The following is a 27,166-nucleotide window of genomic DNA, read 5'->3' as shown; positions in this document are numbered from 1 at the left end:
TTGTTGTTTCAGCAGCCTTGAAGAACACAAATATGAAGCTTCTAATTGAAAAGAAGCTAAGTAATCAAAAAGCCAATTAATCACAGAGATGAGCTCTGACACTCAGTGATGCAACAGACAGAAATACCACGTACGAGCAACCCAACTATTTTTAAAGTGAGATTATTTGATGCAAGAATGATCCAAGAATCTAATTAGCATTTTGTCACAGGTGACAGACTAATATCTCACATTTCTTCATCCTGATGGTACTTCACCAAGCCCCACTTGCTCCTTCCTGCCTTACCTTCCATCCTTGCCCTTTCTCTGCCATTCGGCACATGCTCTCACGTTGTGTTCCAGTTGTCACTGAAATCACAACGAGTTTTGGAACAAATAAGTAGCCTATTAAAGAGTCCTGTAACTTCCAAAATGTTAGTCCTTCCCAGTCCTTAAAAATCTATTTCCAGCTCAGCCAGTACTGAGACTTACAAATGGCCTTAACAGAGACTGCAGATGCAAAAGCCTGGATGCCACGATACCCGACCCCAGGGCTTTTGTAGGCTTTGGTTCTACAATCTCCACGTCTCTGAGCACGTTCAAAGCCAGATCTGGAGCACAGAGTTCACCTTGCTTCAGAACTTAGCAACTCTTCCTTCTGTATGGCAGATGTGCATGTTTACTTTGAAAACCAATCTGCTCACAATTTGCCAAAGCTAATTTGGTTCCTTAGCTTACCAATAAGAAGCCTGAATGAAAAAACTAGCCATATTATCACAAGAAAACCTGAGCTCCGAAAGACAGGGTGAACATTTTCCATGCAATAAGACAGTCAAGTCAGAACTTCTGCTGTAATCCTGGAGAACTCAGCTCCAGGAAGCGAAGGCAAGAGATAGCAGAGATCATCTGTTTTGCACCCCTTGAGGGACAACAGCTTAGTAATACTCTTACATGAAAACAATGCTACAGTTCCTTTTAGCTTATTATTTCAGGTGTGCACAGCAGTGATACATTCACAGGCACGTTAAAACAAGATTTCGTACCGATGTCTTCACTCTGTAGTACCTTCACCTGCTACTGGCTTTAGCTACCTGCTTTAACATTAAAAACAGCTAAAGAATGAAATTTAGTTTGCTGCATTGCACCTCAGAAAAGTTAAGAAAAAAAAAACTTTCACTTTTTTTTAATATACATTCTTTGTCGTGATTTATTCCAACACGATTTGCACTATAACACTGAAAAGGAAGACCAACAACTAAGGGCACACATAGAGATGCGCAGTAAGAATTAACCCTGATATACTGATATACTGGCTGATATACTACAGATGCTTTCTCATCTAACGCTATCCAGTTATTTGAAAATAAGGAGAGTATTCTGTGTGCGGGTAGGGGGGAAGGGGAAGGTCTTCATTTTTAATTGTTTAAATAATATGTAGTTTGAGAATCATTATTTTAATGATTCTCATCCCTTCAAACTACTTTTCATTGCCAATAACATTAATGTCATCTTCAAAAAGGTGGGTGAGAACACCAAGACAGTATCTCATATGCCCTCTGTGTAAAATACTCATTAAGATCAATTATACACACCGGTAATTCATGCAACATGCTCTCCTTCCTAATCCACAAAAAAAAGGGTTTTGCTTCCTTCTATCCTGCTTAGTTGCATAAAAGAACATACATCATATTAACACAGTTTTCAAAGCTAACAAAAAAAATCCAAATTAATCAACAATAGGGAGTCTTAGAAAGAAGAGTAGGAGGAGGCAAATGCATTCAGATTGAATGTTACATCAAACCTGGGATGTAAGAAAAAAATGACAATTGTAATCATCTAGAAAATTACATCCTATAAAATAACATGCTGAAATGAATAAGAATAGAAACAGTATTTTAAAATATTTCTTGTTAAATACATTGTAAGCATTTTACATAGCTTACCAAACTTCCATACAGTTTAGTTTCAAGTCTACTGTGAGAAAAGACACAGAAGTGCATTCTAAACATGTCATTAACAGCATACATTAATAATAAGCTTTTCCATGTACAGCTGGATGGCTTTGGAAGGACTAACTCTGCCAAACGAAGGTAACTGGACAGCAAGGGAAGCCGAAATTCGGCGTGTACTTCATACTTCATATGTAAGCTTAAGACTACTTGCTGATACTCATTCACTTGCATTGGTCCTTCATCTGTACTGCTATAAATATGACCTCTTGTTAGAATCAACTCTCTGAATGCAATTACCGTGAAACGTCACTGCAAACACGATAAATTAGTTGACTGCTAAGAAAACAAAATTTTCAACATTGTCAATATTTGACAAAAACAGTTGTAGTTAATACCAAAGAAAACCCATATCCGCAACTTTGATTTTTATTGTCCCTAGAGAAGTCATCTTGTCTGACAATAAAGCACAACCAGAAAGTCAGGAGCAGAAATGAATGGAGAATTCGTCACTAAAAGGGAAGGAAAGCCTACCCTTTCTTCCAGTCGAGCCAGCTGCTCTTTGTAGTAAGCATCATGTTTCTTCAGTTCTCTGTCTTTCTCTTCCAGCTGCTTGGCCTAAAAAAAGAAACCGAAAGATAAAACCAGATCAAAAAAAGAGCATCACTTGCAAAGCAAAACATGTACTATAAATTGTACCACTAAGTAGTATACAGCCATTGAGAACTGCAGTCTATTAGCTTTTGCCAAACAGTACATTAATAAGATGATGATTGCTGCATTGAAAATATAAAGAAACTGCTTATTGTACTTCCCCCCCCCCCTTCTTAACAGCTGTGCCATATTTTATCCAAATGCATTTGGAAACATCACAAAGACGGAACCAAGCATACCATGATGAAACGAAATTTTTGGATTAACTTTGCAGATCGCTTCTGAACTTCGGAAACTTCCTCAAGGTACAAAATAAAAAGTCTGCAGAGCCTGATTATTTTACTTTTTTCCTAGATTGTTACTAATTGGGCATTTTAAGGTCAAAATAGTCAAACTTGCATCCATACATTTGTATTTACAGCAGTAAAAAGAATTTTTTCAAACGAGCTGTTTGACTGAAACCCCACTTCAGGGACGCATTTAGCAGAGGCTTAATTCTAAACACTTGAATATTTGGAAAGAATCAAATGCTCACGGTATTTACAAAACAGACTTAAATAGTACATGCAAAATTCTGCTGTCCTTTTTAATTAGTGGAAACTCCTCGAATGGCTGAAGTATCAATTAAGTCAGCTGAAACATTTTTACTACAGAATCAATCATGTTGATCAAGCCGCTTCCACATTATTTTAAGCTACCGGACATTCATCTTTTCAATACTGTTAAGACTTCAGTATCAATTTAAGATACCCTGCTTTCAGCATTGCCAAGCACATTGACATGCTATTGCTTTTCATCTGGAGTATGTACTAATATGCAGTATTTACAGCACTCAATAAGAACTATAAAATACATTATAAGTGCACACATGCACACAAAACACCTACAAAATTACAAGTCCTTCAAAGGAGGTGACAAATACTTTCTAAAAGAGCTAAGGAGAATTTCACACATAGAAGATCACATTCCAGGCTCATAATTCAAAAATACTTTAGTGAACAATAATCAAGTATCATTTAGTGCAGACAGAATTAGTCATTTATCTCTAACATATTATTTTTACCTAGTACTGAATACCACAAAGCCTGCCGTAAAAAGTTCCCTTTTTAGCAGTACTATGTGAGATGGAAAACTATAGTTACCTTCTTACTACTAATGATGAAATTTCCAAGTCACACTCATAGAGATCCATGCAAAAACTTATTTACACCACCTGTTGTACTATGCTTGTAGGGATAGAGGGCTTAATTCTCTCCATCAAGATTAGTCAAACAATCAAATAAAAGCTTTGCTTTCTCAGTTATTCCTTGCTTAACTACTTACCTTTTGTTCTATCTCCTGAAGCATGCAAAAATCAAAAAAACAAGTCAAATTCATCATCAAACAGTGAATATAAAGAATAAAGAAATATATGCATGTTGGGCACATCTGTAATCTAGAACAATGCAGAAAACTACACAGAAGATTCTCTTTTCGTGCAACTTCAACAAAAATATCTCTCCTCAACCAAAAAGCATACAGTCAAATTTTAATTCTACTTGGATGAACCAAACCCTGGCTCTCTCCCAACCACCCTATCATCAGTGCAGCGCAGTGCTGTAGAGCACTTGCTACTGGCCTGTCCACCATCATTTAAATCAGCCTTTATTCTCTATAGAGAACCGACTACATGTTTTTCCAAAGCTGATTACACCAAATATCCTACAACCTAATTATCATGCTTTTTATTGACCTTGGTTTTGCTTTTTCCAGATAATCCCTGTGCCATCCCTCAAACCTGCCTCTTGCCCTGGCTATATAAACAACTGAGCATTGACTGCAGGTTGTGCTTCCCCAGATCATTCCCTTTCAAATATCTAATAAAAATGCTATATGTTATTATCTTAGTTCACCCTATGCAATCATTCTACGCACGTTAATAACCCTCATGATCCCAAAATATTTGCAAACTCAAGAACACTCCTTCTGTTCAAGTAGGTCAGTGGCAAAATAAAATGTAAAATTAATGTTCCATTGCGCTCACAGTAATTTTTTAACTTTCAGTTCTTGGAATTGAGTAGTGTCTCACAGGATCGTATCGACGACTTGAAACCAAGCAAGAAAACTGACTTTGGAAAGACAGTAAGATATAACCAAAAAGTGTGCAAAACCGTCGTAATGGAATTTGCTCTTCCACCTTTCTGAAGTTTCATAGCAGCAGGAAGCTTCAGGGTGCAAAAGCTCCAAAGGTCAAACTTGATACAATAACGATGGAGGGCAACAAAAAGGCACCAGGTCACAAACCCTTTGGTCCTCCTCACCCAGCTGCTCAAGGAGAATCAATTCTCTGCACCTCACCCAAGTGAAGAAAGAGCAGAAAATTATCCAATCTCTCTCCTCCTCAATAAAGATGAGGAGCAGAAGAATGAGAAGCAAGCTTCAGAACTGCCTCAGACCATTTTATGAAGCAGACAAGTCCTACTAGGTTAAATCCAAAAATCCCTCTCCAAACCTCTTGCATAAGGACGCTAAAAACATCTCACACGTTGAACACGATTCCTTCACAGTGTAGTTGAAGACTGCACTACGCTACACAGCTGTATTTCCAATTTGTGGGAAAGCCTGCAGCTCTTCTGCCTAATTTCTGTACCACTTATAAACACAAATTATGATTTATTCATGTGAGATGGCTACTATTTTTAACACAATTGCTGATATTCTGCTTGGTAGTCCTTACTGTACTGAGCAATTTAAGGCCCATTCATAACAAAATTTACTTCACACTGGCTCCATCCACATTAACCACGCTATAATGTTCAAAGAGCGCTGTTGCTATGATTGTTTTTTTTTGGCATGGACACCTACATACCTGGTCTACACAAAAAAAAAAAACCATGCAGACATTTGAACTTTGGAATTAAAACTCAACAGGTGAGTTAAAGCTGACTTTAGTGTTAGCTGCAGAAGTATCTGCAGACTTTAAAGGAAATGCAGCTCAGTCAAGATAAAGTCTCAACGACTGATGTCCAGGAAAATAACAATTTTCCTAGAAAACTTCTCTAAGTATAAATAAATAAATAACTTTATAAGACATTACAAATTACTCAAAATCTTTCATAAAGGAAAGAAATACAGAACACAGAAGAACAAAATGCTTAATTAAAAAGTTATAGATCACCCACTATATTGCGTAAACATCTCTATAATGAAGTACTCGAACAAAAAATATTATTACAAAAAGTAACTTCAAAACCTCTAGAACCTTGATTTTTACAGAATTATCAAGTATTCTTGGTAGCAAAGTATGTTTCAGTTACTTCTTCTCTATATTTAAGATGTTACATCTGCAAGCTATACCCTCAGTATCACCCTATTATGTGGATCAACAGCAGAAATAGAGATAAATGAAATTACAGAATAAACAGAATTAGAGTGCCATGAAACATTGACATTTATGGAAAAATTTAAATGCAGGTAGGTACAGAATGAAAATTCTATGAGGAAAAAAAAAACACTTGCAAGATTTGCATCTACTAATCTGGATTGTGTCTCATATAGATAAAATTTATTCTGAGACTGTCCCAGTGAAGTGGCCCATAGAAAACAAATAAATTGGCAAAATCTTCCAGGAAACCTGCACGTGCCTCCGAGTTGAAATTCTTTTCATCTCTGTTGTGCTTGCCAATCAAATACTGTCCAAAATAGAGAGATGCATGTGTTTAGTAGTATCTGATCACTGAATCTACATATACAAGAGACACATAAGTGGGGGAATGCAAACCGTTTCTGTTCCAGGGATATCTATCTAAATCTAAGTTTTGCCCTAGGATGTTTATTGTTTTGTATTTTTCCCTCCCAAGACAATTAGCAACGAAACAGCAGGATTTCACTACACACGGAGATGGAGTTACATTCACATGCTCTTTGCCCTGAATCTATGGGAGCCTTCATACCCCCTGATGAAGTAGAAATATTAAATTGTAAGAATACTGGATAATCCATTAAACTAAAGGTTTGGTTCCCTATATTGCGATCATAACTGCAAGCTTTGGAAGGCCAGTAAGTAATTCAGTAAAATAAGTTTCATCAATACGGCTAATACCACTGGCATTTGTAAAATAATGCAGTCATAGCAAAAAGTTTTTTAAAAATATCAGCAATATTTATAGAGGAAAGAATATAAACATGCCAAGAGAAGAGAATTCACTGCTGAAATATAAACTTGTAAGGTAATATTGTATTTATGGGGCCACAGCAACATGATCCCAGTGAATATCAATTAGCCGTAACAAAATAATTAACAGTAGCCGTGTATTCAATCAGCTGAATGCTGCACTTTAGTTGTAAATGAGATATTCTAACAGGTTCACTGCTTCTTCACAAAGTAACTCTAATAAGCAAAGCATTTGCTTGGGTGTTATTTAGAAAGCAGCTTCAGAAGGTCACCTTTGAAAAGTAGCCTATCTTCCCAAGTCAAGCTCAAATTAAAAAACAAAAAAGTGACATCTGATATTAAACACAACCTTCAGAATCCCTAGAAAGTTGGAGGAAGATTTAAAGGCCAACCTCGGTTTCTATTTCAAGAGTCGCCACTGGATTTTACATAGCACTGATATGAATTTTAATCATAGGAAAAACGGATGCCTACCAAAAGACTGACTGTGCATCACTCCACACCAGCCACTGTCACAATAGTTCAAGGGTTTTTGCTGAAGAGAAATTTGCTCTGCATGCTTAAGGAGCTGCAGCACATAAACCATGACCATTTAGTTTAGGAGAGTTTAGTGATTTATAGGCAGATCTCAGAATTAGCTCTTGAAACACTCTGAAATCCCATGTTTCCAACTGCCCCTCGATGAGGGGCTCCAAATTCATTAACATCCACTGAGATTAGAAAAGAACTTCCCTAAGATCTTTCTAGTTCACATTTTTCTCCCAGAGGCAAATCATCTGCTCTAAAATACAGAGTCCAGGTTTGCGTTACATTTAGGAAGCCCTGTTATGAATCACAAGGGGACCGGGTACTTTGTCTAGGTCTTTCCAAACCACATCACAACGGTTCCTTGCCACCGCCCCAAAAGGTCCCAGGGAAGTGAGGGGTGGACTCCCAAACGACCAAGTCTACCGAGTGGCTTTTCCAAGGCTGTGAGTGAGACCACCCATCGGCTCCAGGAGTCTGTCAGAAGGCGTTTGCAAGACTAAGGGGATTTGCCCGTTAAAATGCTAACCACAGGGAGGAGGGCTTTCTTGCCACTGAATGCAGGGAAAGGTCACATAAAATGTCTACAGGCCTTCAGGCAGGCCCCAGTACTTTGAAGAAAAGGTTAATCCATAAATAGGCAAACAAAAGCAGTTGCAGCAGATTGGCCTTCAGGAGGTCCAGAAGCATGAAGATCTAGCTGAAAAATTGCTGACAAGTTAGGCTGAACGTGATGCGCTAGGACTGCAAGAAAGCAGATCTCAAAGGCCATTCAAAAAATTAACGTTCACCATTAAGCTGACAAGGATTTTCTGTTTCTTTTATCCTTTGAGGTTTGCTAGATGAGCACGTTAGTGCATAAAACTAGGGTGGGCTCATACAGATGCCACACGCAGTACGAACTATGGCTGTCAAGATGTGAAATAGCCTATTCAAACCCGATGCCCACTCAGTAACTCGAAACAGAAATACTTTTACAGTGACCTGCATTCATCCAAGTTTAGCCCTATACACTGACTTTCCCATGTTGGCAAAGTCTAGGATGAAAAGCGTCAGCTACTCACATGCATTATCATGGCCAGAAACACTACTGTCTTCATTCACTGCAGAAAGTCCCAATGAAAACGATTCTCAATATTCACACATCATGCATGTAGGATTACAACACTTTTGAATTTTACCTTCTTCTATTTCAACACGCATATATATCATATTCAGTGAATAACATAACTAACTTATGAATATAATTAGGAACATATGCTTCTTTTCCTTCCCCAAAATCATTTCTTTCTGAAGTTACCACTACCCACAAAAACATTCCTAACCACAAAAACTGATCCAAACACATCATTTACAAAAAAGAAAAAACCCAATGTTAATTTCCAGTTTTCAAGTTGCAAAGGTGGAGAATAGTTGTGAATTAGAAACAGCAGCAATAATAATGCATCATAAAGTATACTCTTTGACAACTGTAATTAAAACAAGATTTTGTAATTACCAGTAAATACGCTACAGTGCATTTTCTAAAAATAATGAAGTCCTAAAGGAATGAGTAGTGTAGATAGAACAGAATGCATTTGGAGGAGGCTAATAGAGAAAATTAAAAAATTGAATTTATGAACAAGTTAGGATTTATTCTATACACAACACATGACATTAGGCTTTATTTTCTAAATCTAGTTACAGGGCAAAGGAAAAAAGGTAGATTGTGTCAAAAAAAAGAAAAAAGTTAGATTCCAATTTCTAATGTAAGCCACAGGAGTATGCAACCGAAATTCAGAGGTATGTTCCTATCCAACTAGATCAGTTTTCCACTGCTCTTGTCCCAATAAGAAGAGCTCCTATTGCTATACTAGAAGTAAAAGGCTGAAAAAGGACTCTGTGGGACAAATGCTGAATGAGGTGGATGATTCAGGGAGCACAGATTGACATAGCTGAGGTACCCAATGGGATCACAAGATATTTCAGGTTGGAAGGGACATCAGAAGGTTATGTAATACAAGCTCCTGCTCAAAGCAGGGTCAACTGGTTCCTCAGGGCTTTCTCCAATTGTGATGTCCTCCTCAGGGCTTTATCCAGTCTCCTTCCAAGCATGGAGACTGCATAATCTATACCACTTTTTTTTTTTAAACCTCAGTCTTCATCTGCTAGGTCTCCCACACCTGTGTGTAGAGGTAGGGGTCAAGGAGGAGAATGAGTACAGCAGTGGATGAGAACTGAGTTTGTAATTCCTGAGAAAATGCAGCACATGCCAGTTTCTGGTGTGTGCTACAAATGGGCTGTATGTGAATGTGCCAAGAGACCAAGCCAATGTCATAGCGAGATCACTTCACATTCTATTAGAAGATTCATGATCATCAGGGAGGTTCTTGATGAGTGAAGAAAGGAAAACACAGTACTCATCTTCTGAAAAGCCCAAATGGACCATCTAAGAACCAGCAGGTCATTTTCCCTAAATTCAGTCTCCAGGAAAATCAGGAAGTAAGTTTTCTTAGGACACATTTCTGGGCACAGGAAGGAGAACAAAGTGACCGGCAGCTGGCAGCGTGCATTTACTAAGCATAAATCATGGCATTTACTAAGCATAAATTATGCCTGACCAACCTGACCATTTCCTAAGACGAAATGACTCACTTTGTGGATGAAGGAAAACAACTGTGTGTCCCTTACCTTGACTCGAGGAAGGCTTTCAACACTGTCTCCCATAATTTTCTTGCATTCAAGACATTACAATGTGGATGGCTGGACAACTAGTCAGGTAAAAATACCGGTTGGATGATCAGGGTCCGAGAGTCATGGCTGATGGGTTGTACGCTACCTGGAGGCTGGTAACAAGTGTGGTACCCCAGAGGTCTGTACTGAGACGTGTCCCCTTTATCAATGACCTCGAAGGGGAGATGTAAAGCAAGTCTATGTTTGTAAAGCAAGTCTAAGTTTTCCATGCAACTAACACAGTCCAAAAAGATCAAACTATCCGTGCTATTGCCAGGTGTTTGTAGCAATTCCAGTAATGTCTATAACCTTCTCAGACAACTGCTGAGGTTTCAGGCACATGTCAATATGTACAATTTTCCACTAGTCTTAAAGAAGCAGTCATAAAGTCCTCTTCATGTGCCAAATTGGATTTCTCTATATAAGAACGGAGTAAGAGAACTACAGTGCTGTAAAATTCAGGAAGAACAACTGCCAAACTATCTTTAACTCATCTCAGTGTTGGGGTCAGGTGCAAAACTGTATTCTCAATAGACTAGAAAACAGATTGACTATGTTCTACTCTCAGCTTTATTATCATACCAATATTCTAGTAAGTCATAATACGTGTATCCTCTTTTACTGTGTTCAAAATTGATCTAATAATGCTCTTACAGAAGCCGTTTGAAATCCTTGGATGAAATGAACTATGGAAAGAACAAACGAATAATATTATTACGCACTGGGAGCCAATATTTGATGTACTGTAAAACAATATATCCTGTATAAGAAGAGAAAACATCAGGCACCTTCCACAAGGTATTCTCTCTCACCAGTGAAGTTGAAAAACAAGTCAGAAGCAGCTCGTTATCTCCATTACCTAGTACCTGACTATTCAGACTAGATACAATTTTAAAATCTTCTAAGTTGTCTGTCACAGAACTTTTATTCTTATTTCAGGAATTGGGCACTTTTCCCCAACACTACTACGCTAAATATCAAATTTGAAAAAATAGTTTATTTCTTTTACTTTTTTAATTGAAGGTTCAGAAAAATGAACGTAAACATTGAAACAATTCTCATATAGACACTGCACTAACAGAAGCAATGAAAACTCAACATCTCTTTGAAGCACACTTCAAAGTCATTCTCATCTGAAATCCTACAGCAAAGTGACTCAAACCTCTAATAGAGGTCTAGAAGCGTCAGTGACTGCATGTTTTCCACTTACTTCCCATCTACAAATATCTTACCTACTGGATCAAATAATTTAAACTATACATGAATCATTGCCATTTCTTTCAAAACTGAAGTTACACTGTCGGAACTGGCTCCTGGATCTGTTATCCTGGTAACCAATTTCCAGTGAAGACAAAAAAAAAAAAAAAAGAGAGATGATCTTTGGAATACAAAATAAACGTCACATTTATTTCTTCTTAGTTTTTCAAGTTACTGATTCCTGTCTAAGACACAGAAGTGAATCATTGCAGCTACATCAGCTGTTTCTTAATCTGCAAACCATGATATAAGCAGTACCTTTGATTTTGGATATTCAAGAAGACACTCCTTAAAACATCTTTCAGGTAATTGGTTAACTGAGTTTTTTTTTTTTGTTTGTTTGTTTGTTTATTTTTGAGATTAGATCTTACTAAATTGGATTCTTCTCTTCAGTAATTATCCAGACTCATTGGCTCTCATTGATATAATTCAGCCATATTGTTTGCTATTATCTCAAAACAGTTTGATTAAAGGGGAAAAAAAAATAAGAGCTGCAAACAGCAAATAATTTAAGGCAGACACTGTTACTCAGCAACAGACTGATATTTCAGGTATAGAATGTGAATTAATTAATCTACAACAGTGGAAGATAGAATTATTTACGTATTTAACCCCAATATAACCAAGGGAATATTACTTTGGTCAGTTTAGGAATGCTACAGCTTTCTCAAAAGACTGTTTCCTATCCAGATATATAAGAGATTGACACGGTAAGAAAAATACCTATCACTAACTGGCATGCCATGTATATTGAAGTTATACAAAAGTCACCCCACTGAATGCTTCATTGCTTTTTAGCTGTTCTGCTTTTTCTTTGCAGCATTTTTAAAACTAAACCTAAATAAGCACTAGAACTATTACGAAGCTCTTTTCATCAGATGCCTAAGTATTTAACTAAGCCTTAAAACAGTATGTGATAAGAAAAGTCACTACATCTGCTTAAATTATTAAATATAAACTAACATCCAGCAAAGCTAGAGAAGAAAGCCTCGGGGAGCACGGGGGAACAGCAGATGGGAGGTGTGCAGCGGGAAATAGCAAGATTTCACGTTTCTTTGATTAGCAAGTAACAATCCTGCCCTTTCAGAACGGTCTTTAAAGTTTCCGCAATGCATTCTGAAATACGCCCACAACGGAGAGCTAGTGTCATAGGCAGAGGACCTCTGAAACGAGCAGGGATTGATTTACGTATTGATTATTGGTGAGCACCTTCCTTTTGCATAATCCTAAACATGTGTCATTGAATTTGTGCATCCAACTTTTCACTCACTGAAAACTTATTTCTCTTGTCATTTGACTGCAAGCTCTAAGGCAGAGCCTGGAACTCACTACTCAGCTGTGCAATGTTTAACATAATTATACTTCAAGCTCCGCTGGCGTCTGCACTATTCTAACAGAAATAAATAATATTCTTAACACAGAAAATATATAGGAACACATAAAAATCAATGGAAAAGCAGAGAGCTAGTACAAGACAGGAAGGAAGACAAACATTTGATTTTTGCACAGATCATGCAGGGAAAAATTTATTAAGACACCATTTTAACTTAAAATTGTGAAAATTTGTCAGTGAGCAACTGACCTGTAAGAGCAAGAAAAAGGAACAAATGAACAGAGTTAAAAAAATAGTAGTCTTGTCCAGTTTGGATGGTGTATGTCTAAGAGTGCTAGTAATTTGGGACTGAGCTACTAAACACTTATACATACCAAGAATTAATGGAAATCAGGCAATGTATTTAAAAGAGAGTCTAATGTTAATATTCATATTCCTTATTCTTACTTCATTGCTATGTAAATTTGCTCAAAAAACCACTTACGAGATTAATATAATAGGACACCGACCGGCCGTTCTAAAAACGTGGTTCTTCATTTACCTACAAATCTTTCTCAAAATATGAATGACCAAACATAAAACTAATGACTAATGAGATTTTCAAAAATGATTCAATATTTCATATATATATATATATATATATATATATATATATATATATATATATAAAAACCAAACTGAACATCAAGCAATCATCAGCTTCAATGAAAATTACTAGATAGAAGTGGCCAAAAAGATCAAACCAGGGAAGCCAATATGGCCATTTTTTTGGCAAGCCAATAAAAATATGCCCTGTGTGTATCAATAGCCAAATAAGAACAAAAAAAATATTAAAATATTAGAGAGGAAGGGGAACACAGCAGCACACAGAGAACATGTTGTTTAAAATGGACTAAAGACACATCTTCCCATATTTCTGCTCACTACACACAAAAGCCTCCGAAAAGTAAGAAGCTGGAGATACCTAAAAAGACTAGAAGTGCTTCGTTTAAGTAGAAGGGAACATGATAGAGGTATATGAAATAATTAAGTGTTCAGAGACAGTAAGTCAGACACTTTTATTTACTCCTTCTCATAATATAAGAATGAGGAGATACTCAGTGAACAGTGAAATTGAAAAGCAACAAATTTGAAACCAATTAAATGCATAATTAACCTGCAGAACTCAGTGCCACAAGTTATCAGTAAAGTCAATCGCTTGGCAAAATCCCCCCAAAAAAGTTGAGATGTTTATATTAATGCCGAAAACAGCCGCAGCTACGTAAGGCAGTTGATGTTCTGCATTCGTTGGATGCTGCGAGGGCCGGGATCGTCTGGATTTCAAGGCCATTTAGAAACCCTGAAGTCTGCCAAATGTGATTTATAAGACATTGGGGTGAAACTCCTGGTCCTTTTCTAGACCACGCACAGTACAGAGCGCCTCCATACCACAACTACTCCTTTCCTTGAAGCATATGGCAAAAATATTATTTGTCTCAAAAAGTTCAGTCATTTCAGGCAGCTTCTGTGACCCTGTATCTACAGAAGCAAAAAGCGGGGGAAAAAATCCCAAACAAGCCTTGCTAGCTCTCTGTTTTTCTTTCACAGGGAAGATGACAATTTGCATGTGGATTTCACCGAGCTACACAGGAAGTTTCAGAGAGTCTTCTTGCATAATTGCCTTTCATTTGGGCATTGGTAAAGGCTAAAACAGAGCGTAAGTGATGCTAAATGCAACTCGAGGTACTAAGCTAAACAAAGTATCTGATCAGGAGGAAAAATTACACACACATACAACAAATGCTTCTGAATATTGCGAGAGAGAAACCAGAATGACAAGCCAGACGGGACTTTTGCAGAAAGCAAGCCTGTAGTACATTTACTTTTTCATCTCGGGAAATTTCCTACCGCTAGCCTCGTTGTTCTTAAGACGGAGAAATCCATGCAACAAAAAGCACAATTTTTCAGACTAAAGAGAAAAAGTGCTGAGAAGGACATTAGAAAAGCGCAGTCTGATTTTGCTGAAGCAAACACACACTGATCAGCCTCCTCATTTCCCATTTTTGCTCTCCCTCTTCTTGTCTTCACCTCCTCGTACCCTTATAAAAATGCGAAACCACCACAGCTATAACTTACGCTTTGTTTTGGCAGTCCAGCAGCTTAAATAACTATACAGGGGGTAAAACTGGGCCTGTAATTTCAATCTAAAGAGTATTAAATTAATCACTCAGAAATCAAATATTACCATTGCGAAGGTGGGATGCAAATGGATGAGCGTCCCGTTATGATCTACCCTTAGAGCAACTATTAATTACTCTGCTGGTTTATCATATTGTTTATTACCATATGACGAACGGAGCAGCTCAACCTTAGACATCGATTAGGATTCTGCTGTGTTCATCATTGTACAAATGCAATATGGACAATTAGTAGAAGGAGAACATCTGGGAGATTTAATGCAATATATATTTGGGAGATGAGAAGGGTTTTTTTAAAAAATAAAAACATATAAGTAATAATTAAAAATAATCCAATAAACCATTGCTTGACATATTTTGGGAACGCTTCCATTCCTGGAGAATGTAAGTGCTAGAAAGCACAGCGACAAATAAGCTAAAACTTGTGCTATCCTTTACTATCACATTCAAAGTTGTAAATGTTATCAGTCAAAATTATCCTGATATTTACTTTTTGTTTTGTTTAATTTTTAAACAGGAGAGAATCGGGATTCCAATGCAAACAGCTTCTGGCTCAGGGGCATCTGGTATCAGAAGGAGGTCCAAAATAGCACTTTTGTTGTGTAAAGGGACCTGATACAGCCCTAAATCGGGAAAAGTATGGTACCGGGATGCAGGAGCAGCAGCTCTGCTCCCAGTTCAACAACTTGTGCAACCGCAGGAAAGGTCACGCTGCTCATGGATGCCCGTAACGTCTGCGAGCAGTTCTGAGCGCTGTCTGCACAGGACTTGGAGATCCACACGCCACACGTCTTATAAAGAAACACCGTGTGGCTTTAACACGACTATTTTACGTTGTGCGTGAGCAAGTTTTCAAGTAAAAACAAGCAGTTAAAAGCGCTTTACCCAAAAGCAGTTTCATCCCAGTCAATAGACTGTTTCAGGAAAATACATGAAGTGTCAAGTACTTTCATAATAATGGCAAAATAGTCCTCATATTTGGGGAGTTGCTAAAAACATGCCGGTTTTGCACTGTCTGTGTATACTGCCCAATATTTAGCCTGCTGGAGAGCAAAGCTCTTCTCTCAATTTATAAAGTGTTTTTTACTGCACGTTTAAACCTTATTTGTCATGCAATACAGACTGTTCTAGGCAACAGATGAGAATTAGTGCTTAATTTTCTAAACGTGGAGTGACATACCAACTACCTGCAGAAGCAATGTTTCTGGTATTCATATGAAACTGAGAATAGCAAAGAATTGTTACAATTAGATTAATTCAGAAATAGTATAAGAGTCACAACTTTCCTCTGCTTAAAAAGGAAGGAAAAAAAAGATTAAGCAGAACAAGACATGACTGAACATAAATAGGCAAAAGAACTATTAAAATATTTATTCCTCCCTCATAACACACAGTACATGACATCCTGTATTTCAGGTTATTAAACAGGCTACTGCCTTGCAATGAAATAAAATCTGGACGAGGGATTGAAGGATTTCCCTTTGACCCTCTCGTGCCTTGGTCTGGTGTCAGATAAACACAGACGTTATAGGGACACAATCAAGGAAGATGACCGAAAACATCAGAAAAGGGCTGATGTCTTGTTTATCCAAAGCACTTCCCTCCTCTGCTCCCACCCCGTGCTGTCCTGTGAATTGTAAGGTAAGCTACACTTCAGAGAAAAAAAAACAGTAAAGAAATACATCACTGCATTTCTACACGCTCTTTTTGCAGTATTTTCAGCATACTTTTCCATTCATGAAGTGTAAGCATCTAAAGCCTCACTAAAGAGATTCCTTTCAGCTTTACATCGAGAACTACTCGTACAATATAGGTTGAAAGATTATTTTCGAAAATAAATTTGAAAAAAGTTGCACCCTATAAACCAAGAAACAATCCTTGTAACTGCAACTACCTGCAAGATGTCATATGGCAACATCGCTTCCAAGCCACGCTGGATACTCTACCTTTACGAACACGAATACTTGTGCCATGAGATGGAGAAGCTGAAGGAGGGAATTTCCAACTGCCTTTTTTTTGTTTTTGTTGCCACAAACCTCATTGCATAGCAACAAATACGCTCTAATCCCTCAAAAAAAAAAAAAAAAAAAAAAAAAAAAAAAAAAAAAAAAAAAAGAAGAAGAAGAAGAAAGAAGAAAGAACTTGTATTAGCAATTTTCTGTACGTGAAAATACTCACAGGCATCCTCCAATACATTTATCACCATGTAGCATGATTCTGCTGAACTTTAAAAATAGATCAGGTTCAATCAGCTATTGAATGAGATAACAAATACATCCACGTCGCCCACTGGAGCGACCGGGACGGGTTCATTTACGCCGTTACTGAATCAGCGCTTCAGCAAGGCGCTCAGGAAACGCAACGCTGTTTTCAGGCAGGACATAAAACCAACGTCCTAAGCAGCTGCCAGTTAAGTGTCTAAAGGTCTCCTGTAAAAATACAGTTCTGCCGTTACGCGAACCACCCGGCAGTTTTGTTAACTGTTATCTACATTTTAAAATCCTACAGGTAGTCTCCCGCCCCGACTATTTTTCACTTCTTTCTTTGTGCTATCGAACACCGCTATAGACGCCTGCCACGTTCTGCTTGAAGAGCCTCGATTTACAGGGGGAGGGAGCAATATATTTACCTGCAGAAGTTCAGATGCATTCAGACGCTGAAATACTGTCAAGGTAACTGCTGTAGAAGCACAAATGTTATTACCATCAGTGACATACAGTCCTAGTCCGGCTCAGAGGCTCTCTAAAGGAGAACTGGAACAGATGAGCATGAATCTACGTTATGCCAAATGCTAGCACAGCTGCACAAATTCTGCTCCGATAAACTAAAATTAAAGACAGCCTTGTTTGCTTTTATGAAGTCTTAATCTGTAACTCACAGCAAGCAATATATATGTATATATTTTTACGACGGGGAAATGCTTTATATCTCCTCTTACTTAACTGGAGTCAACAACAAAAGGCCTAAGTAGTTTGCCCTGAAATTTAAAGTGTAATGGTTTTACTACAGTAGGAAAAAAGCAATTTTTAAACAAACCTGCATTTTTTCCCCCAAATCTGTAATGTAAGATCAAGACACACATGGTCCACTGCCCATGCAGAGATATATATAGTATATTTAGTATATATAAAGCTAGTAAGTATATTATTTTTACACAACTTTTTCTTTGCATCTTGATCTCCGGAATTACAACATACAGAGGAGTTCTTACAAGTTCGTTTTCAAACAGTAAAGGATTGAGATTAAGAAAAAAAATAAGGAATTCTACAGAACCTACACGAGAATTTTAACTGACATTTTAATTCTTTAAAAAGTTCCTTTTGGAAGCCTGAAACTTCTTCCACTCTTACACATGCAAAAGGCTTCCAAATGGTATCAGAATTGTACCTGAATCAAAATACAGACACTGGCTGAGTGGGAATCTTCTGTATATAGATTACAGGGGATGAGATTTTTAAAAGTAGCCAAGTATTTTTGCGTAAATGCTTAACTACAAAATGACAAATTCAGCGGGACCAAGACTAGATCAACCCCTAGATACTTCTGCAGAGGGTTTTTCATTTCCCCCATATAAGAGGGGATCAGAGCCATTAAATACTTGACTCTTCTTCTCTTTGGTTAGCTGCAAAAAAGTTTCTAAGTCTTAAAACAGCCACTCTCAACCTGCATTACACATGCTAAAAAGTGGCAATGCTATCTGTTTTAACTGTGTTTTTCTCGCACAACAGAAAAACAAAACAAGGCATCACACAGACAAAGCGCTACCCTTTTAGTTAGAGGTTCAAAAGGATAATGCACACATATATATTACAAACTAACAGATCAAGGAGCGAAGCACAGATACATTTAGGGTCTTTTGAACTAGAGGAGCAATAGCTTCTGTCATCATATTCCCCGCACATAGCTTAGCTTTTCTGTCTAAAATTTATGGGAGGAACAGTTCTGACAAATATTTTATTCCTCTGTATGCTGCTCGTAGACATTTGCAGGCTGAACAAGCAAAAAGCTATTCATCTGAGGCTGAGCATCAGAGAAGACTTTGGGTAAAACTGCAGCCGCAGCTTATCTCCTGCTCCGGGCTACCTGAGCCACGTGCTCCTCAGATGTTCTCCTCAGATCAAGATGGTGATAAATTAAGACAATGCAGAAAGGCCGGAAATAGGGAAGTATTTATTAAAGGCAAAAGAGAAAAAACAGAAGGATACTGCAGCAGAACGGGGAGGGCAGATTGTCCTCCTCAAGGCCCTAAAAGCTCTAAAGGTTTCATGATGAGGCTGGGAAAGGGGGTGATGAGGAAGACCACCTCTGGGAAGCACAAGAAAGAACTGAGGCCATTCCCCATTTCCTCCTGGCAATTAGCTGGCAGAGGAAACACCTGCGATCTCTTCAAAACAGACCAAGAGCACTGCTGAGGGAAGACGTGCTCATCCTAGAGACAAGCAAGATCATTTTCCCCTCCATTTCCATAGGAAGGAAAGCCAAGTTGTGTGGACCAAGGCCAGAAGCACCCATGCGAAAAAGTGTGGTGGGAGCCAGAACTCACCAACACAAGAGACATCTCCCCATCTCACCAGCACGGCTATGTACCCACCTTTAAACGTCAGCAGGCCCAATGGGAAGAAGAATGAATTCATTTCATAAATCTTAACAGACTCTGAATGGCAAGGCCAGCAGGGAACTGGACAAGGTAAGGAGGGCTAGAAGAAAACCTCTCCCAGTTCGTCAGCAGCTGACCCCTCCTCAAGGACCTCATGCAAGAGAAGCATAAGTTCTTCAGCCTGGCCAAGCTATTGTGCTACACCTGAGATTTATGATATCCCAATAGAGAAATCAGTACCAAAAAAGGAGCAAATAAAGCAAAGATGATGATGGTGCCCCATGAGAAAAATCTTCAGTTGACGGTCTGACCATGGCTGACAGCACTAGATGAGACTGGGCAATGTCAAAGACCTTGGAAATAAAAACCTGAACTATGGTTTGAGAAAGTAATTTCTCAAAGTATATTTCTGCATTATCTTTTTTTTTTTTTTTTTTTTTAATGTTCAAGTTTTTTGGAAGCTTTTGCTGTTTTGGGGTTTTCCTTCTCCCCTTAAGATCTTGATGTATTTCTTTAAGTAAGATACATCCACAGCTTGAAGAAAAAGTGAAAAACACAGCCATGCTGCTGTTTTCCTTGTGACGTTTGAAGTAAAATTATTTTACATATTTTTCATAGTTAGAAAAAGGATATGAAATGTTCAGAAATTCACAATTACTCTTGCAAGCAATTCAAAGATTGACTTGATATTAAAAACACCCTCTAGATAAAAAGGAATAAAAACATCTAAGAGACTAAGTTAAATGGAATTGGTTAGTAATTTGTATTGTCTTATTACTAAGGTTTATACAGTCATAAAACCATAATGGCAAGGAAATTTAGATATAAAACTGAAATTATGTCCACAATCATACCCACTGTTCTAAATATTAAATTTCAAAAATTTAATGATCTGCTTATTAACAGTATCATTAGAAGCATAGTGGAGTACATAGCTAGCTCCCTACTTGCTTTTAAAATATTCCCACTATTATTACTCACTGCTTAATGCAAACCCTCCCTGTAAAAACACAGGATGGCAGCGAATCAATAAAAACTCATCATCATAAAATGTGATTCTACTTTGTCCTACTGCTTTTTCCCCCAAATGCTGATCTATTTATAAATCCACAGGGAAGAAAACTACATGCCACTATTTCCTATAGTTCAAATAGGATTTTTTTTTAAAAAAAAGACTATTTTTTTTATTTCTAAAATAATAATAAAAAAATTGCCAAGCACTCAGTATGCAACAACAACCAACCATCCAAGTGCCACATGCCTTGTAAGAGATCTAAGACAGGAACAAATTAAACTAATCCTATTACTTTAAGGTCCAGGACTGAAAAGAGCTGCTGAACACTTGTGGTGAACCTGTGTCACTTTGATCTCCATTGTAACAGAAAAAGCAAAATGACATGCTGAAATGAAAATCATTTATAATAGATGAAAGCAAGGCTGAACACTCCATGGATTAAATGTGTTTAGGATAGTCAGAGGGTGAAAAAATAAATAAATAAAAATTGCAATTTTCTCTAGTCCTATTCAGATCCTTTTGTCCAAATCCACCTCCTCCTTCCCCAAATTAGTTTTAATTACTACATATACAAAAGCCACAGTGAAAAGAAAAACGCACATTAAAAATATCAGTCATACCTAATACCTCATTCTGTAGCTGACTCAAAAGCAACTGTGACTAAACAGGTATATCAAAGTTCTCTAAAAACAGAAAAGCATGAACTTCTCTGTAGTCAAACTAAAAATTTAAAGGGCAAGAGTTTAACCTTCTCCCCGCTGTATTAGTACTGTGGCGTGATCTTGATAAATTAGTTTCTCCATACTTCAGTCTCTATTTCTAGAAAGAGGGAACAACGCACGATCAGATAAATAGAGAATCTGACAGGCAGCTACAAAAGGATGCTACAAGTGCAAAGCAAGACTCACACACGTAACTGAGCTAATGCGGCACACGCCAAGTTAAAAAGAGGTTGGTAATTTCGCCTTGGGTTACTTTGCAGAGGGTTTTTTGAGCCCCTTTTTACTCAGTTGCACCTTCCCCAGGTAAGATCTTAGTAACAGTTACGTTAAGATCTCCATCTAAGTTAACAAAAACATCACGATTTAAAGTACGTTTACATTTTTCTTCATAACTGACCTTTCAACCATTTCATTCTTCTTAGAAGTACTGCCGAAAGTAAATATGGAAAAATTAAAGCGACTTGCTCTAGCTGAGCCTGCTTTTACCAGGGGAGTCGGACTAGGTTATCTCCAGAGGTCCCTTCCAACCTCGGCTATGTTACGATTCTCTGAAAATATTTTTGGCTTTCTTTGTGAATAAATATTAAATGCTAAAAGTTGGCAGTCCTACCACTCAACAGTTTTATTCCTTTCAAGCAGATCTAAAGTTGTCAGTTTTATTTGCTGCTTTGCTCACTCTCAGACCTTCGGAAATACCAGCTTAACCTTGGGTAAAGTGACTTGTAGTTGCAAAACTACCTGCTTCTGCCAAAGAGCAATCTATCAGCTGTTTCTTCAACAGGAGAGCATTTTAAAACTCCTATGGGCTTCAGTCAAAGCGCGGATAATGATTTCATTCTTAATATTTGTGTATGTAAACTTGTTCAAACAGTGCTGCAAAATCCTTGCAGAATTATCCCTTCTTTAATTTGCTTTAGTAACAGATAGGACAAGGCTGTGTACACCATGAAGCTGCGCTACACGCTCTAGACCTTAAATTCATGTCTCACTTACTGAAAAACAAGGTAACTGGTAATTTGGAGTTATCTGCTTGAGTAGCCATCCCCTGAAAAGTATTCCTCTTTAAAAATTATGTACTCTGAGTATCAGAAGGTAAGACATTTAAATCATCAGTTATTTCTCTAAACATACCAAAATGCAGAGTGAGCCTTTGGGTTCAGTCTTCGCAAGATCACATAAGTTTCCTCATCACAACCCAAAACCTCAAGTGGAATTCAGGCACTGCAAGAAGTTACCTGTATCACAGAATGGGGAAGGGACCTCTGGAGATCACCTAGTCCAACCTCCCTGCTCAAGCAGGGTCACCTAGAGCATGCTAGACAGGGTTGCATCCAGGTGGGTTTTGATTATCTCCAGAGAAGGAGACTCCACAACCTCTCTGGGCAACCTGTTCCAGTGCTCAGTGTTCAGGTCTGGTAAAAATAAGCATCTTCAAGAAGACCTCAAGACTTCCTGGCTTTTGTAGGTCAGTCAAGTTCTGGTTTTAAATATTCATGGAAACATACACCGTTGTCAGGGACTCATCTCTATTGCCTGACTGTGGAGCACCCTTCCTCCATAGCAGGAAACCTCATATATTAGTTCATGCTTGCAAGTATAAGTTAACAGTTTAATCAGAAAAAGCAGAAATTTCTTAGACAACAAAGCATGACTGACCACCTAACTATTAGCATTTGGTCCAAAATTATTAATATGGTGGCTTTTTAATATATATTATTTCTTTAGCTCCATTATCAAAACTCACCTTTATGTATCAACAGCCCAATCCCACTGAAGGTTATGTATTTTGTGATGCTAACTTGTGGATTTACTTGTGTTACAACATAGCTTATATAAAAATACCATTCTTCCTGCATATGTAGCATTAAAATATTTTTATTGCGTTTTGCAGATAGAGTGTAATTCAATGGTTTCCCTGTAAGACAACATTTCATAAGGTATGAGGTTATACATTGTACAGGCTTTTAAAGTTTATTAACGGGAATCACTGATGGGTTGGAGGTACTGAGAGAAGTTTGGGGCACTGCCTGCATGAAGGAAGTGACCCATAGCTTCAACACCACAATGTAATGAAGAGATTTTGGGGAGAGCAAGACACCGGCTTCTCCTACCGCATCCACATGAGTTTGGCGCTTGCTTAAGAAATCATCTGAGCATTCATAACTTCAGAAGTTACTGATAGCACCTCAACTTCCTCTCTTATTTTTTTTGTTAATAAACTTCAAAAGCGATGGGAATTTCCAGGCTCAGCCAACATCAATTTGGACTCCGAAGGAAAATGGAGATCCCTTGTTTATTGGGTTCCACTCCAAATGAAAACAAGCATCCTAGCTGTCACCTACAGTTGCCATTATCATATATAAAACTATTGCAAAACAGTTGAAAGCAACTAATTGTACAAAAGTACAGCATGTACAAAATCCTGTAATAGTTTATCTCTACTCATTTCTAAGTACAAAAGTTGGTGTTAGGTGATTATCTACCACAGGAACAACTGCTATATGAATTGTACTGAAACCATAATGGAAGATTATGTAAATGCAAATTAAGGAGACGTAATTAGGGAAGGCAGGTTCAGTTTGCTGAACCTTAGTCTCCTAAATTACTGAGCAGTTGTGCTGCTATCAGTGTTCATCTGGTAAAGGTTACAGCCTAGTTTCTCAAAAAATTGCTAACAAGGCAGCCCTTAATATTAATGCAGCTTGCGTTAATAAACAAGACATTATGAGAACTGATCAAAACAAAATTGGATGATGAAACTAAATCGGTTACAAGTAATATTGACAAATACAAAAAAAAAAAAAAGAAAATGATAGAAAAAGCTCTATACACACATCATCCCTGACCACAGAATCATCAACCTGAAAAGACTCAGTTCCAGGCAGTTCTTCCAGTAGAGCCTCTACCCATGTCTGCAACGTACTAGAACAGAAGCACTGCCAAAAAGAAAACCTCCAGTCTCAAAAAATAAATGCACATGAATGTATAACTCTTAGTGGGCATGTTAAAAAAAAAAAATCAGTAAAAAACAACATGCCAGAGCTGGGAAAACAAGTAATTCCACAGAGCTCCCGGTACAGGATTGAGATTGCTCAACTGAATGTCTTACACATGCCTTAGTCCTCCACCCTGCCAAACTAAATTACTTTTTATTGTTAAGAATTACCCCTTTCTTTTGAAATACAAGCTATTATTAGCCTAAAGTCACTTTCACTCAATTTTTATTGCACCTAACTTGAATTTTCAACTGAAAAATCAATTTTAAACAGTAAAGGATGGCTGAAAGACCTGTGTTTGTAAATATTTATTATCATTAAATATATATATATATATTAATTTTGCATATTATCGCACACCCCCCACATTAAAACATTTTCTCCCTTTCAGCCTAAAAAGAAACAGAAAAACAATCACCAATAGGGAAAGACTAAACATTTGCTACTTGTTCTCCAAAATATTTTTCTCCCGAAGCAAAAACTGCCAGTTTATAACCCCTCAATCACTTCTTATTGCCGTTTCTGACAAAACATATAAATGACAAATTCTGAAAGCTATAGTAAGGTTGTTGCACTGCAGTGAATTGCCACATGGGGGATTCCAAACTGAAAGGAATTACAGAGGAAAAGAGAAAAGAAAAAGCCATGAGATCTACAGCATGGAAAAGGTAGAAAATACAGTCTTCACTGTTTAAAATGGCAGTTCAAACCAGAGGCATCTACATGGAGGCGCATGGATTTCTCCTAGGCATTTCTCACTAACCTCTCCCTCTAAAAGACTACCATTTTTCATTGAAAACTCGGCATATATTCACATACTTCTTCTGGCGATAAAAACAGATGAAGTCAACCATCTTGATATTATCCATTTTTGATCATTTGAATGTCTTCCATTTTACAGAAAGATGTCAACAGTGAAGAAAAATATATATTCATGCAAATACGCCATCCTAGCACATACGTGTGCACGTCAGCAGCCACTACAGATCCACGTCTCAGGCTTTGCATCTCCGGCGTTACTCAAAGACGACACATTTATTTACACCTAACAGTAAGTTTGATGTCTTTACTAAATTAAGAAACCTCATTCTTTAAGCAAATGAAACGTTGTTTCACTAACTACTGTTGAAGATTTCAGGGACTGAAGGGAGGGAGCAGATTCCTCCCAGAGTACCAAGCATTTTGTCTCTGCACTTCCACTGCCTTCAACTTCCCTTACAGCTTTAGAAGTGCTCCGAGAGAAGGGGGAGGGAAAAAAAAATAAATACGAAACAAGCAATTTCACAACGAAGTAACTTCACCATGTTAAAATAGCTATCGTACACTGATAAGAACCACCATTCATTTTGCAGCTTCATTTATCCACGGCCATTTATTTTAATGTTCTACCAATCAGGAATTTAAGTGGATGTTTCAAAAGGCCACAGTTCGATAAAATATGCACCTTTACAAACGTCTTTTTTTAAAATAGGGCTTTAGATCCAAGCGGCCGCATAACACAATCAATTACCTGAGGTACAACCTAGCACTCACACGTGCAGCACGGGAACCACCTCTTGCTTTCAGAAATCGATTTCATACGACACAACGTAATTCAGCCGGTAAGGAGAAGCCTGTCGTTTATCGCTGTCAGTGTAAACGGGCGCAGTGTCGCGGAGGACACGAAGCGAGACACCCTCGAGTACTCACGCTCATGCACTAAGCAGCCCAGGTTAAGCCCCGCTCACACGCTCCAAAGCGGGACTCCTACGGGGCGGGGAGACGCGAGGGTGAACGCGCCCCCCGAACAAGCCTCCGCTTTGCAAGTTAGAAACACCGTTTCCAGGGAAATGGTTTCCCTGCAGAATCGCACGGGGTATCTTCAATTTTCTTTAGAACACCCTCGTCGGTTGGGTTTCCAAGGCAGCCTCAAGCCCCCGCAACCGCGTTTCCCCTGCGGCGCCTGCCGGGACGCCGAGCAGGAACCTCCCGCTGCCCCACCTGCGCCGTCCCCATGGAGGCGCAGCGAGGGCGGCGGCGGGGGGCAGCGAAACCCCTCGAAGTGATGTAACCGCAGGGTTGGCCATGAGGTCACTCCTGTCGCTGCAAGCCGATTGGCCGGCGGGCGGGCAGGCTTTGTGAGGTCATCGAGCGCGTCATAGAGCCGGAGACTCCCTAAGCCAGGGCTGAGAGGTCCTGGCGAGGCCGCGGGGCGGGCGGCGAGAGGAGCGGCCGAGACCGCCGCCACCTCCGGCACGGGCTGCGCCACCAAATCCCAAATCCCAGGACGGGCAGGAGGGGGAAAAGCCACTGGCAGAAGAGGGCAACGAGGAGACAAAGAAAAATTAACAACTAGATCAGCTCTGTACTCAAAATTCCATTTTTATTAACAAAAAGATACTTCTGTAATGGTATTGAAAAGAATCTAGGCTTTATTTTTCAACAGATTTAAAAAAAAAACATGCATTTTTGTTGGCTTCTGTACCATACGCCTGTTTGCACATCAGTACTGAACAGCACTATTTCAGACCGTTATCCCTCTGATGGAGGAGGCTAAGGTTAGACCGATCTGCTCTTTGCAGCAGCAGGCTGCAAAGTTTAAAAAGTTTAAAGTTTTAAAAGTTTAAAGAGAGCTTGGAAAAGCTTATAACTACTACTTTATAGTAGAACATTAAGTTAAAACAATAGGCTTGCAACTACTACTTCTAGATAAAGTAAATCCCTTACTAGGGGTCATTAAAACTCCATACAATATTGCAGAACAGAACGGATGTGAAACCAATGCTTGCCTTGCCTGTCTAAATTCAGGTTGTATTTTTAGGCTAAAATTTTACTGGTCTTCCTCCTCCCATCTCTCTAGCACTCCGTGATGATAGTACACTGAATTTCAACAATACTAGTACTATGTTATCCACATTTAACACTCAAACTTTCAACACAGTAGCTCTACACACTGTAAATTGCTACTGTGTTCTATTACGGAAAGAAATATTTCTGTGGTGACTAGTATGAGATAATATAGTTAATTATATAACTTGTAAAAGCCCTTTGAGAGCCCCCAAGATCGAACGAATTCTATGGAAGCTCTCTTTTATTAATAAAAGTACTTTTAACAATT

General features: G+C 38.3%; 1 protein-coding gene across 2 annotated transcripts in view; it reads right to left on the bottom strand.

Annotated features, from left to right (window-relative positions):
- Positions 1-27,166, bottom strand: part of CHCHD3 (coiled-coil-helix-coiled-coil-helix domain containing 3) — a 150,577-nt gene that overhangs the window by 53,964 nt on the left and 69,447 nt on the right. For both annotated transcript variants that reach the window (XM_062580340.1, XM_062580348.1), the window contains exon 5: positions 2,463-2,546. In XM_062580340.1, coding sequence (XP_062436324.1) covers positions 2,463-2,546 — 84 coding nt within the window. The remainder of the gene's footprint in view (positions 1-2,462; positions 2,547-27,166) is intronic.

The sequence above is a fragment of the Rhea pennata genome, chromosome 1 (genome assembly GCF_028389875.1).
Source record: "Rhea pennata isolate bPtePen1 chromosome 1, bPtePen1.pri, whole genome shotgun sequence".
Taxonomy (NCBI): Eukaryota; Metazoa; Chordata; class Aves; order Rheiformes; family Rheidae; genus Rhea; species Rhea pennata.
Note: the sequence above shows the minus strand (reverse complement) of the source record. Positions and strands in the feature narration are given on the sequence as shown.